The 14,493-nt window shown below is 43.8% G+C and overlaps 1 protein-coding gene across 4 annotated transcripts in view; it reads right to left on the bottom strand.

Moving 5' to 3' along the window:
- Positions 1–14,493, bottom strand: part of aff2 (AF4/FMR2 family, member 2) — a 139,884-nt gene that overhangs the window by 48,424 nt on the left and 76,967 nt on the right. For 3 of the 4 annotated variants that reach the window (XM_081698702.1, XM_027002154.3, XM_081698700.1), the window contains exons 5-8: positions 13,687–13,773; positions 11,987–12,023; positions 11,689–11,743; positions 726–777 (exon numbers count right to left, since the gene is read on the bottom strand). In XM_081698702.1, the coding sequence (XP_081554828.1) occupies positions 726–777; positions 11,689–11,743; positions 11,987–12,023; positions 13,687–13,773 (231 nt within the window). The remainder of the gene's footprint in view (positions 1–725; positions 778–11,688; positions 11,744–11,986; positions 12,024–13,686; positions 13,774–14,493) is intronic. The other variant, XM_081698701.1, reaches the window with a different exon arrangement.

Here is a 14,493-nt window from a genome sequence, read left to right as displayed (position 1 = left end):
GGGAAACTCCTTCTAGTGAACTTGTTCTGTTTTGTCAGGTAATTTGTATGAAATATGGTTATATATCTGTGTTCTACCATAACCACAGAATAAGAAGCAGAGCAGCAGAGAGAGAGAAAGAAAGAAAGAGGTTAATTGCTTTGGATATGGTTCTATGTGGGCACTATGAGACAGAAGCAAAATTACTTCATCTGGTTTCTTTTAGTCCGCCTCCTCTCTCCAACACACACACAAATCCTACTCTGTGTGAAACATGTTCATTATCTATCCTCCACTCCTGTTAGTCCCATGCTGACCCAGTGTGGCACGCTGCAGTGCATTTGTGTGCACGCCGTGTGTATGCATGCATGAATGCCTGTGTGCGTGTATATATGTGTGTATGTGTGTGTGTGTGTGTGCGTGCCAGGGCTAACCTATGAGTCTTTATACAACCAGCAAGCATCATTACAAGATTCCAGCATTTCAACAAGATTTAATGTCACACTGCTTCTACAGAGTATGAAGTGCTTAGATGAAACTGTTTATCACATTTTTGCTGCCATCTCCACAGCCTGCGCTGCATCATAGACTTCAGGTAAATGCCTCTGCCTGGGTAATTCACTCACCTGGGACTTGATTAAGCTCGACTGGGCCTCGCATGCTTAGGAAACCCTGTGGACTGCTATTGTTTGGTAAGTTGTGCGACTTCGCTAGTGGGGAAGGTACAGCTTTTGTTTGCAGCTCACCTGTTCAGAGTCATCTTCATCACTGCTGATCTTCAGGTCATCTTCCAGCATTCTGAAAGGTGAGCAAAAGGTTTCATCAGGAATACGAACCTTTTCCACCGTGCAACAGGTAAAGGGGGGGGGGGGGGGGACTTTTAAAGGAGATGTCACACTTCTTGGATCCACTATTTCTCAACTTCACTGCAGCCAAAGCCAAAGAACAAAGATGATTTTTAGTAATGAACATCACTCATTCATGTTCACTCATCATGAACTTGGATTATGGGAAAAAAAATATCTATATGCAGGGTCCATATGTATCTCCCACTTCTGAAGTGGCATTTCCCCACTGCACCTGCTTTGTGAACGAGCGGTTTTGTTGTACCATCCAACATTGTGTTTTGCTGTAGAGTAATGGCCCAGCTCCACTATTGTAAATATCATCTTGCAATCCAGCATATAAAATAAAGTCGTGCACCAAGGCCTAACCTCATTAAAACAGGAGAATGAGAACATGATGTCATTTGACATCTTGTTATGAGGTTACATGACATCACCCAGAGATGTCCAGCAATATTTCTGAATCGGCAATCCCTCAAGCGCCAATAGCCACCAGAACATCAGCGTGTGCAAGCCTACACACACACACACACACACACACACACACACACACACACGCACACACACACACAGCGGGCAAAGTAATGAATTTTCCTTCCCAAGTTGGAACAATAAAACCCCCCTATAAATGGGTAAATGTGTTTAAGGTTTAGTTTTCTATGACCTAAGCTGTTGTTCAGCCCTGTAGATGGAGTGGAACTTTGAACAAAACTACCAGTCATTACCTGCTGTAATCTCCAACAGATGTCAAGAATAGGCCTGCACAGGAGACCAGGTGCTCGAGGTGCAATCCTCCAAAAGGATTTTCAGTTTATAGCAGATGATCCTAGAGTGAATGTGTGTGTGTCTGTGTTCGTGTGTGCATATGTGTGTGTGTGTCTGTTTGTCTGTTCAGAAGGATTAAACATGTTTTAACCAGCTGTTGAAGTGTAGCCTAAAATAAACACAGTCATAACCAAACAGATGCAACTCGACTCTCCCTGTCAACACCACCAGTGTAAGAAATGGCACTAAGGTTTTGGAGTGGAATAAAAGTACCATGTTTCTCTACGTTCAATAAGAGGTGTGCAGTTCTCACCTTCCTTTCCTCCTCAGAAACAAGTGTGCAGCTTAATCAAGAATTTGATCAAGAAATCGAGAAGAGAGAGAATAGGGCGCCATGAGTGCTAGGTCAACAGAACTCTGGGCCAATGGAACGGCACTTTGCATTCTGGGAAGCGGGATGGCTCCTGAATTTGTAATGGCACCTCCAAGAGGAATGTGAAAAGAGTACCACCTCACTGACGTGCTGCAACCGCCACACGCGCCGAGGACAATTTTGGTTTACACATCTGTCACACGACGCTGCGGGACTGAGGTCTTAACCGAACGAGGTTGCTGACGCAAACGATCGTCCTCTGGGCTCCTTTAGAAAGGGCACTACGAGAGTGTGGCAGCAGTCATGTAACACAAACACCCAGCTTCACTTCACACTCAGACCAGCGCACAAGCCCATCTGGCCAATTTCAGTTTAAGAGTGGAACTATATTTATTGGCTAATTGCTCCAGTGTTTACCATTCTGCCAAATTAACCTTGTAACCACAAGGACACGCAGAAGGTAAACTGAATTTTACTGGTGTGAATGCATGAGAATAAGGAAGGATTGGCTGATGGGAAGACTGGGGGGAGGGGGGCTTGATAGGTAGAAGTATTAAAGATTTATTAGATTTAACAAAAGGTTTAAAAAAGTGATTTCTGTCCACTGGTGATAAAGCGCTTATAGCACACGGAGACGTCACAACTGAAGTACTAGGGATAAATGTGCTAATGTGTGAACTGTTACAAATTGAAGCACGAGATCTCTCGAAGGAATATATTTTCACTCACCACCTCCTCCTCTGGGGCGAGAAGTTTTCTAATGGTTGCAATATTCACGATGACATATTTTCACTTGCAAAAAGTGCCCAGACAGCTTTACAAACAAATACGGTGAGGACAGAATAGAAATGGATGTCGGGTTTATTTGTGGAAGCTACGCGGCCATGGAAACCACGGCGGCTACCACCCCCAACAAACGGCGTAACAGTTAGCACATGACAGGAGAAACATGAAGCCCAGCCTTGTCCTCAGTGTCCCTGAGGTACAGTTTCCTGAGGGGAGGCTGACCTGAAATCCAAAGGAAGTCCAGTCATTTCAGTCTACTGGTGTGTGGTGGGTGTTCAAGTACTTTTCTGTAATCATCTGAAGAAGAATGGGGAATGTCAATCGAAGAATTCTTTCATTACATATTCTGTAGCATAACAAAATGGCTACAAATTGAATCTTTAAAATTCACAAAATAATTATAAAATATATATATTTTTAAGATAACCAGTGCAACAATGATGTCTTCTTAAAGTACCTCATATAAAGAAATGGTCTAATTATTATATTTTTTTGGCATCAGTATAAAGTGGGGCAAGTTTGAAAGCACTCGTGAGACCCACAATCACTACACAGTAATAGGCTTTACTGTCAGAGCTCTGGTCGTGGAAGAGGAAGGACAGGTAAAGGACTTCCAGTTGCTGTGGTGTCGTTCAGAAGAGCAGAGAGAGGGTTGTACAGAGGGCAGGACCTGTCCAGGCCCTGTTTTTTTTGGGGGGGGGGGGGGGGGGCAGTGTCATGGACACTCCTCTTAATAACAGCCGGGAGTGCTGCACTTGCTGGTCATTACTGACGCCCGTCACGCCACAGGGAGAACCCAGAGAGGGCCATTTAGCTGCCGTCCACCAGCACAGACGAAGCCTAACTAGTGGGGAAGTGGAGCTAAGGAGTCACTGGCCGCAGGATCACACGAGCTGGTGCTGCTCACTACAAGCGCCAAGTCACTCCTGGTGAAAAGTCACTAAATGAAGCCTTCTGTGGTGGTGAGACGGCTTTGCTGGCCTCGGCTGCCGTCACCACTCCATCAATTTAGAGGCGGCCCGAAGTTTTATACACAGAGGACTAGCAGAAACTTTTCCTGACAGTAGCAAAAAGCGATTGCATATGACCTTAGGGAATATTAGTGTCATTAGTGCCTCCCTGCTTGTCGTTGCCTCTGTGAGACTTCCTGCCAGGTTTCTAGTGTAATCCATCGACACACAGGAGTATGTGTGCAACAACAGCATACCAGTGCGCCACTAGTCTTCTCCTTTATATCGTGTGTCAAAGTTCCTCCACCTTTGCTGTGTCCATCTCCACCCCAGCATTTGGATCTTAGCCCACACACATTTTCAAAACAAACTTTGCACCCTACAACCTTTACCCTTGCATGGCTACTACAGTTACCATTACCACTACCAATGGCCTTGCCACAAGGAGCGCCACTGTGACTCCAGCAGACCCCTGGGGTTTCTGCCCCATGTTTTGATTTGATGGTGATGGGTTGTTTTGTGAAGGAGAGTTCCAACCCTAGTCCACTTAGCTTGCTGCTTTGACAATTGAGCTGCCAGGTAACTAGAAGAGTGTGTGTTTGTGTGTGTGTGTGTGTGTGTGTGTGTGTGTGTGTAACAGAGAGAGAGTTGGGTCAGGGTAGGAAAGAAGCACTGGGGCTCCCTGGAGGAGTAGACAGGGAAGGTCCCTGGAGGAACAGTGGGTAACTGCCAGGGGGTGTCCATTATCATCATGTCCTGCATGCCATGGTTGTGCTAGAAGCTCTTACTGAAGGGTAAATGGAGGCAAAAACCTCAACCAATAAAGTATAAGAATATAGACTAGAGCTCCAAGACTATATAGTTCATGCAATATAGTATATGTATGCCGCTGGGTAGAAGGGCTTATAAAACCGGTAAGTGTTAACATTAAGAGCACTATGTATTGGTTTTAAGACTTGTAAAGGAGAGATCCATTTCATTATGTGATATGTAAGTTCTTCAAGTCAGCTTTACTGCTCATTTAGAGCTGGAAATACTATGGCATGTGTGAGACATTTAAAATAATGTACAGTTAGCGTGGTGCGTGTGTGAGGTATGGACATACCACAGCGTGTGTGAGGTGTGTAAAGGCGACGTTCAAAGCAGGGAAGAGTTAAAGCAGTGTATGTGTTAGGTGTGGGGAAGCACTGCGTGTGTGGGGTGTGTGAAGGCCATGTTCAAAGCATGGACGAGTTAAAGCAGTATATGTGAAGTGTAGGGAGGCCACGTTTAAAGTGGGGACCTGTTAGCACCATGCATAAGGTGTGGAGAGGCTGCGTTTAAAGTGAGGAACAGTGCGATGTGTGTGGGACATGGGGAGGACAAGTTTAAAGGGGCGGAACAGTTAGTGCAGTGTACGTGTGGCGCAGGGAGGACACGTTTAAAGTAAGGAACAGTTAGTGCGGCGTGCGTGAGGCATGGGGAGGACACGTTTAAAGTGAGGAACAGTTAGTGCGGCATGCGTGAGGAGCGGGGAGGACGTGTTGCCTACCGCTGACTCACGCTCTTCTCCCTGCGACTTACTGTCTTACAGAAAAGCTGGCAGGAGTGTGTCTCTGTCTACCTCCTCGCTTACAGTCCCTGAGGAGACGCTTCCCTATAAAATTGCAATGGCGACCGCCAGGAGATGGCATGAAGCTTTAAATAAGTACTGGAGTCCTCCTCCCCCCAATCCCCCACGCCCAACTCACTCTGTCGTGTCAATCACGGGTGGGAACACGGGAATGCACTTGGACGGTAAACAAACACACTGTGTGTGTTTTTTTTCTTTGGAGACAGGCGCCTCACATGACACACACACACACACACACACACACACACACACACACACACACACACACACAGCATAGCCAGTTGTGTCCTGAGATGAGTGCTGCTCCAGATCTGTCAGCACTGTACTCGTCTGGAGAGCAACTCAAGAGATACAGCATCTTCAACACACTTCTAATGTCACTGCTATACACTTCCCTAATAGAAAGTATATGGATGAGTGTGCGTGTGTGTGTGTATGTGAGAAAGTGTAAGCATACCTATAGCTGACAGGCAACTCATAGCCAGGCCTTTAGATAAAACTTACATGAATGACAAGATCAGCTGTCAAAGATCATGAGCCGAAATCAACTGATCAGATGCCTACAAGTGGTAAGCACTGTAATTATAAGGCTCACACGTGCTGAGTAGTTGAGAGGGTACAAGTGTGTACACCGAAAGGTGTGCAGCTTTATATGCACAGGTAGCTGACAGTAACTCTCCAGGAGAGAGGAGTTCCTGTAGTTCTGACATGACAGCGGCTCTCCCTGTCAAATGGCTGGTCAGGGGAGAAGACAACGCAGTTAGAAGAGCAGAACTGAGGCTAGGCAGAAAAGCATACGTTACAGCGAGGCAGAGTGGCCCGAGGTCCCCTCACCCCGTCCCGCCTGTCCGCCGCCCTGGGGGAACTTTGATTAAGGAGTCCCTGACGGACGGCTGCTCCAGAGGCTGCTTCCACCTCCAGCCGGCCCCATCCATCCTCGCGTAACCCCTGCTGCTGAGCTGCCGCCATCCACTGGATTATTTAGATTGGCCTGAAGCCATTTCCGACTCAGATTTGGAGGCCGCTGGAGTGTCACGTCAAAAAGTCCGTGTTAAGGTTCGGGATGAAAAAGGCCGGCTCCCTTCCGCCAGTGCCCCCTCCACCCCCTCTCTTCGAGAGGCAGGATTTGGTTGTCTCTGTTTATCTTCACAACTGAGGCAGTGTCAGGGTCTTTTAAGACTCTTGCCTGACGGGCATAAACAGTGCTTCGTGACGCCATGAATTAAAATTTGTGGCCGGACGTGGAGGAAAAAAAAATCTCTTGATTTTAGGGAGAAGCTAAAAACCAAGAACAACAGAAAAAAAAAAACATGCCTTATGATACATCTGTTTCTTCATCATGTCTCAAAAGAAGATAAACTTTGTGTGAGAAGCAGACCATACTGCTTACCCATGCTGTGCAACTCTTAAGTTACAGGAAGACCAAAGCCTTTTCAGACTTGTTTCACTGAGGTTGTTATAGAGCCAGCTGGAATCCTAATCTAGTGAGGGAGGGGTCCCGCGTGGTTTGAGAGTCACATGGGCACCATCATTCTGAGGCCCCGCCCCCCCAGGTTCACCACAGACTAGAACCTGCTTATAGGGGCTGGGCGGTGAAGCCCACACACAGGCCGTGACCTTTCAAACCCACATTTAGAGAGTGTCTCCTGCTGCCATCTCTACCCCCTGTCCTGGCAACTACTTGGGCCAAGAGAATTCTAGGATGACAGTCAAACAGTAGATGGTGAGATCATAAGACTGGACGCAGTTGACATGTTCTTTGATTCATCTTGTGATAGCGTCATTTGAATATATGCCTTAAAAGGCTTCTGGGGAAGGCAGCATACCCAAAAGGTCACTTCGTTTATAAACAGCCATTCTGAAAATAACCCACTCGATGCCCTCCTCGACAGACCTGTGCTAATGAGACAAAAATATTACCGTGCAGTAGTGCAACTAACAAAGGCGGCATACAGTGAAATGCCAGTGGATGAGACACATAAGACTGCATGTGTATGCAACAGTAAGCAGAAAATAACCCACTGTCTGGGCAGTTAGGTAGGGCTGGATGTGGGCAGAGAGGAGCCCCCCCAACACACACACCCCCTTACGCTCTCTTGCACGGGCAGAGTAGCGCTGAATGAGTGTGAGTAATACTGGGTTTGGAATAAATTACAGTGCTGATCACTGGCACTGGTGAGGAGGTTACTGAAGGGCCCTGCCCTGTGCTGCTTTGAATGAATGCCACCCTGTGCCCTAAGCCTAATGGATTACTGAGATTCAAGAGAATGAAGAAACGTAAAATGTTTATATGATGGCGCATCAAAATCCTCCGCTTCGGACTTTAAGCGTCTGTAAGATGCCTGGGAGAACATGACTCTTCTAATATCTGTGGGCCTTACAGGACATGATGGCAATGACTGGACAGAGCAGGCTTTGACGTGCTTCAAGTTGATTTACCCAGAATTTAACTGCTCAGGGACAAAAAAATATATATCTTATTTTAGTATATTTATGACTCGTGAGATATGTATGTAGAGATATGCATGTTTATGTTTGGAAGCTAGATAAAGAAATGCATTTGATTTCCTGTTGACCGAAGGGATGAAAGACAAATCATATGGAGACTTGCTCAGTTTAAGGACTGAACTTTGATCAACACACACTGTTGTCTTCCCTGATCTACTGAACAACACATACTTGTTCTGACTACTCTGAAATTCACTACTCTTAGGATTCCTCTGTACTCATCTCAGTTTCTACAAACACAGAGCTGCAAGTCAACACATGCTCTGCAATAGGGCTGGCATATCATCAGATTTTCACTACATAATAATTGCAGCCAAAATAATTCACGATAAAAGATGTTATCTATATCTCTATCTATGGAAAATATCAACCAAATTCTGCCCCTTTAAGAAGAACCACAGATCATGCTGTGATCATGCAGCTGCTCGGTGTCTGAGTGACAAACAGCAGAGTTTAAACCAAGAGTGACAGAGAGCAGGCTACAACTCCTCTAGTGCTGCAGATAGTTTGTCTTCTTAATAAATATTAGTTAAATACCAATGTATGTCAATAGAGTTCAATGTTTATTAGCCTATCTTTGAAAGTTTGCTATATATGTAAGTGTTTCTGTTAGCAATCCCATGTGTAGTTGGTTATTAAAATGTTCATAACTGAAGTAGTCAATGCCTGAATTTATATTTGATATTAGTTGTTAACCTAAATAATAGGCTACTAATACTCTGCTAAGTGAACAGCTGTAATGCTAACCAATGCTAAATTATAGCTATTTTGTTTTTTCCTGTAGTATGTCAGACCACAACATGACGCAGTTGTGACTATCTTCACATCTAATCATACGGTGATGCAAGCCTACTAAATGTCAGAGGTTTTTGATTGATATGCCATGGTGATCACTTATAGCTGTCCAGTGGAGAAAAATGCTAGAATGTATAACAAAATAATTATAATCAAATTCATATTTAAATTAGGTTGTTGTGTGTGTTGTCACTTTTTTTGGCAAATGAAGTACACTCATATTTTGAGTGTAATTTTACAGTCATATTTTAGTCCGTAACCATGACTGTAGAAAATAATCTTTTTTTTTTTTTTTTCAGTTATTGTATTTCATTATTTATCTTTTAAGTAATGGGCACAAATAAAGTAAAAATATGCACCCCAATATATGCCTTGGAGTCTATGTTTATAGCAAAAACCAAACAGAGGTCACTTATCCCAAATATATATATTTTTTAATTTAGGCAAAAATATTTCTTATCATTTGCCTTCATGTTTCCAAGCCAGCCTGGTAAAGTCTTTCTCTCATCTCTCCTGGTAATTCAAGATAGCAGTGTGCCCCTTGCCATCTGACCCACTCCACAATTGGCCCAGATGAAGGAGTCATGAGTACTCCCGGGACACAGTGTCCGTAAAGAGGCTTTGGTGGTTGCATATGACTTGCACATTTAATGCAGCCTTTACAGCAGATGTGTTAGTGCTCAAGAGGTTGGGAGTGTGTATGGGGGTTGGTGTGCCATCCACTGCATCAACAATTCCAGGAACGTTTCCAATTGCATGAAAACCTATTTTGATTTCATGCAATGCATGCCTAGTGCATGGAAATGTTCTATATGTTGGTGCGTGGCACAGCTTTAGTGAAAGCATGCAAACATTTGGATACAGCAGCTTTACTTAGCTCATGGGCATCCCAAGAGTCTGCAGAAATCCACCTGTATGGTTACTCTCATCTGGCCTTACTCCAAGTTACTTATTTGTGTAAATGATTAGTCAATTTGATTGATTAAGTCATAAGTTTAACTTAGCAGGCTAAGTGTAACCACTTCTTTCTCTTGCAATTATGAAAATAAATATTAATAAATACATTTCATATGTTATGTATACTAATTTGCTATTGCCATACATAGAACCAGCATTTCAGTGAATTTTTAAAAAGTAAAATTAGCAGTCTCTATTATTTTTTGAGGTACAACTGCACATGAACTTCAAGTTATGAACTTAGTGAGTTATGAATGGAAAAGTCTTAAATTTACAAACAGGTTTAAGCACTATGTTAGTTATGAATGGTTCTGGGAAATGCTTGTAAATTTAAGAATGTTCTTAAGTAGGAGATTATGAAGTACTTAGTGTTACGAATGTTTTGGGAAACCCAGCCCTGGTTTATAAGAAACCAAACCCTATAATAAAGCAGGGTATAGATGAGCTTCCATTCCCATACAAGTGCAGTCAGTAGGATGTAAAAAGCAAAAACTAATCCTAACCAAGCCCCCAAAAAAAGAACAACAGGAACAATCCCCCAAAAAGCAACAGTTAGATCTGTAACTAACTGCAGTATTTGCTAAACAAGGCTCCAAAACTATCAGTATAGCAATAGCATTTCAGTGCCCAATGCAAAAATCATACGGTACTTTGAACTGCAACATAAACCCATGCAATTAAACATAAGCATCTGTCAAGAGCTGTGTAAATACATGGTGCACAATGAAATGACACGAAATTGCATTCGGCAAAGGGGGGGGGGGGGGGGGGGCATGAAGAAGCAGTATTCCTGAGCTTAAATGCAGAGCCCCAGTCACGTTCCTTCTGTCTCTGTTAAATGTCCAGTGTTGGCCGCACCTGGGGCAGAGGGGGCAGGGACAGGGTATGAGGTAAGAAGGGTTGGGGTATGGGGAAGGGGTAGGTTAGGAATCGGGGTTTGGGTGTGTGGCTGGGGTAGGGGTTGGCATGCGGGTGTGGTATGGGATAGGGTTGGGCAAATGAACCGTGATCCTACCCATCGTCAGAGTTCTCAGCTGTGCCAGACAAAGCTGGTATTGAGCTGAACACTCTCCTTGAAGCATCCACGCTCCAAATATTTGGATTGGTTAAATCATTTCAGGTTTCCCTCAAACTGGTATGTAATTGGGAGGAACAAAGGCCGAGTCATCTTGATTTGAATGCGGCAAAAAAAAGGAAAAGAATAAAATGGATGGTCAGAGTGCAACAAAACTGACAAATGCTCAGGCCTTTATCTCTGCCTTTGACCTCAGACTAAAGAGATGCATATAACACTGTTCCAGATTAAAAGATAACCATGTGACATCAGAGACTCCAGTAACTAAACAATGCATTCTTCTACAGCACTGGTACTTCACATCAACTCTTGTCCACCCTAACTCTTGTGCCCACTAAAGAAAAGGTCTCATTTGCTGTGCTGATAAGGTGTGTTACATCAGTTTATATCTGATAAATCAGTTTAACCAGTCACATATGAGCTTGAAAAGATTCCTGCAGCATGGGGTAATAGCAACACAATCTAGCCAATTACCATTTTCCTCCAGTTTCCATAGAACATGTTCATACTTGCCAACAGAGAACAGTTTTTGCATCATTAACTGTACACAGCCATTGGATAATGGATACTGAGAACTGTATACTGAGAAAGATAAAATCAAAGATAGAGGGAATGGCACCATATTGCTATTATTCTGTCAAAGTGCAACAACATTTGCAAAGACTCGGTGGTATTATTGTTCAGACAGTGTAGACAAGCCTGGACATGAACAACATACATGTGAACTGTATATATAACATTGATCTCATATATATATATATATAAATAAAACATGACTAAGGGGTTATGGGTAGTTTATTAAGTGTGGATAAATATGGATAGGTGATTAGGCCAATTTAAGCAGTTCCACAGTAGGCTTCAGGACAAGCTATACTGACAATAAAACCATAAACACAGTGGACTCGTCTGCCTCAAAGTGAAGCCTGGGGTTAAAAGGTTAAAAGTGGAACATTGCCAGCTGCGTGGCTCGTCAGTCGGGGCATCCCCCGTCCCCTCCTCCACCTGCTATAATCTCTCTAATAATTAACTGAATGAATACTCACGACTTGTGTGGCACTGACTTGGTTGCAGGCTTGTTACCAGGAACACTGCAGCGCTCTGCCAAATGAAATGCACACGTAAATGTCAGAGGGCTGGGTTTGATTAAGCGCCGGCCAAGAAGCAGCAACCAATCAGCTTGGCTCAGGGCGCAACATGTCAAAGGACTGTTGATGATGATTTATTTATTTTTTGATCTGTTATAGGTTGGAAAAATTGCCGGTGGTTCTGCATGCTTGGTTGTGGATGGTTGACTCAAATTTGGATGAATGACACAGCACATGGATGCAGTATTGTACTCACTTTGCCCAGTGTATCCGGACGGGACGTGTTGGTGGTCCTGTGTGGATAAAGGAAGAGTGAGATAGAGACAGACAGAGAGAGACAGATAGAAAGAGAGAGAAAGACAGAGAGGGAACACTAAGAACCCCACTGTGGCAAAGCAGAGCAGCATCTTTGAGGCTTAACATACATGGAAGATCAACGGGTGGGTAATATTCCTACTAAGGATTTTAATTGATTTTACACTAATACAATTAGAAGCAGCACACAAATCACACTCAATGGCAGGCGCAGAGGAGAGATGCCTGCGCTGGTAGATGGCACCATTACATCAGGATTTATAGAGTCAGCTTATTATTGGTTGTGTCACGCAGGTCAACTTATGCCAGCCAGACCATGTCTTATTAAGGGCAGGATAACAGGGGCTTTAGTACAGACAGTGGAGTGCCATGGGATTAGAGTGGAATGCACGCACGCACGCACGCACACAGACAGACGCAGACATGCACCCACTCGGATTCTCACACACACACACACACACACACACACACACACACACACACACACACACACATATGTACACACACACAAATGCATGCACGCACGTGCACATGCACATTCGCATGCGCACACGTACAGACAGACACACACTGTCTGCCATGGAATTAGATTGGAACATGCACATGCACATACACGCTCGTGCACTCACATGCACACACACACACACACACACACACACACACACAGACGTTGACATGTTGAAGGCATTGGAAGTAGAAACTGTGACAATTTGCAGTCGAATGATTCCTTTTTAATAGGTACATTATTTCATAGAGGCATATTATTCCTAAACTCTATGGGCTATCTCTCATGGGTAAAGGGCAGCAGGGGAAGTTCTTTTTTTTGTGTAATCTTTTTCTGCCACATGAATATCAGACTAGGGGATAATAACACCAAGGCTATGCATAGTGGCTGGATGGCCCTAGAAGCAATGGCTTAGACTGAGTCTCAGTGAGGTCTAGAGGCATACTGCCAAAGCACAGGGACGCAACTAGCTTATGGCCTCCGCCTCTCCATTTCCACGGTGACAACATCAGCACCACAACCCTTGATGCCAGAGGGCAGAGATACATGCCAGGGTTCAACTGAACCCCCTGGGACGGGGAAGAGGAGGTGTTTGATATTTTTACAGTTCCCATGCAGTTCTAAAGCGGAAAAAGCGAATCTGTTATAGCTCGTTTCATTTCTGATTATTCACCTGTTACTGAAACAAGTAGGAATATATTCTGAAGCAGTTGTTGATTGTTGATGAATAATATGTGCATGTGGGGGAGTGATCAGACGCCAAAGGTATCAGAGAGAACCAGGGCATATTCAGTGGAGGGACATGTACACATTAAGATAATCAAAATTAATCTACATTAACACAACATAGAAGTTACACAGAGATATGTAAATTTTGGTTTCATTTAACACCACATCATGTCTCTCACACGTTACATGACATTTCTATTAACCAGTGCTTTGTAAATAGTACAATGAAGTACATACTTTATTTATTTAATCAATCCTTATTTCATAGCATAATTATAAAAAGCTAAAGGGGTTCCTCAGCCAGGAAAAGTAATGGTTCCTAATACTGTCTTTTATGCTGGTAAATACAGGGTAAGGGGAAGTAGATCTCTGTGTGTGCACGTGTGTATATATAAAAATTAGTTCACCTTGGTGGGGATGGGAAACTTGGTTTGTTCTGCTTTGCCTGGTGTGTGTATGGCCGTGAGGGGGGGTGGCCAGGAATGGGTCATTTCCTGCAAAGGAACAACATTCACACATGCTGGTTAATATGCTGTTTTACACACAAATACACATGCACGCTTATGTTTGTGCATGCTAAACATAAACATCAACATGAAAAAGCTACAGAAATACATCCAAAAGAGTCCTGTAATTAGTGGTGCTCATAAGCAACTGGTAATTCATCCATATTCATGTGTCAGATGAAAAGGTAAGGGTGCTAATAGGCTCCTTAACCCTCTGCGTAATTGTAGGCTGCAAGTTTCTCTCTCTCATATATTGTCTCTCATTTGGCCTTTTTGACTTGGTCTCTAAGTGTGTGAGCTTGTGTATGTATATGTGTGTGTGTGTGTGTGTGTGTGTGTGCTTGTGTATGTGTGTGTGAGAGAGAGAGAGAGTGTGTCCAGGTGTACAGCCTGAAAGAACAGCGCATACAGTGAACACAGACTAAAGAGTGAGGAAAAACATTGCGGGTCTTTGTGTCTGTTCAGTAAGTCTCATCAGAGTGAATAGGAATGAATAGGAACATGTGTAATGTGTAGTGTGTTTTTATGAGTGTTTATGTGTGCAAGCGTGTGCAGGGGTGGCTTTTAATCAGTGCACACTTTTCCCTCTCTTAACACCATTCCTCCCAAATGTACACACACACACACCTCTACCTCACATATGCCATATATTTTCACTTTCCCTACAGTTTCACACTGAGTGCATTACCTTCTTTCCCATGACACTAC

This window comes from Electrophorus electricus, chromosome 16, assembly GCF_041902795.1.
Source record: "Electrophorus electricus isolate QZ-2024a chromosome 16, ASM4190279v1, whole genome shotgun sequence".
NCBI classification, from domain to species: domain Eukaryota; kingdom Metazoa; phylum Chordata; class Actinopteri; order Gymnotiformes; family Gymnotidae; genus Electrophorus; species Electrophorus electricus.
The sequence above is the reverse complement of the archived record's forward strand: the minus strand, read 5'-3'. Positions and strand labels throughout refer to the sequence as shown.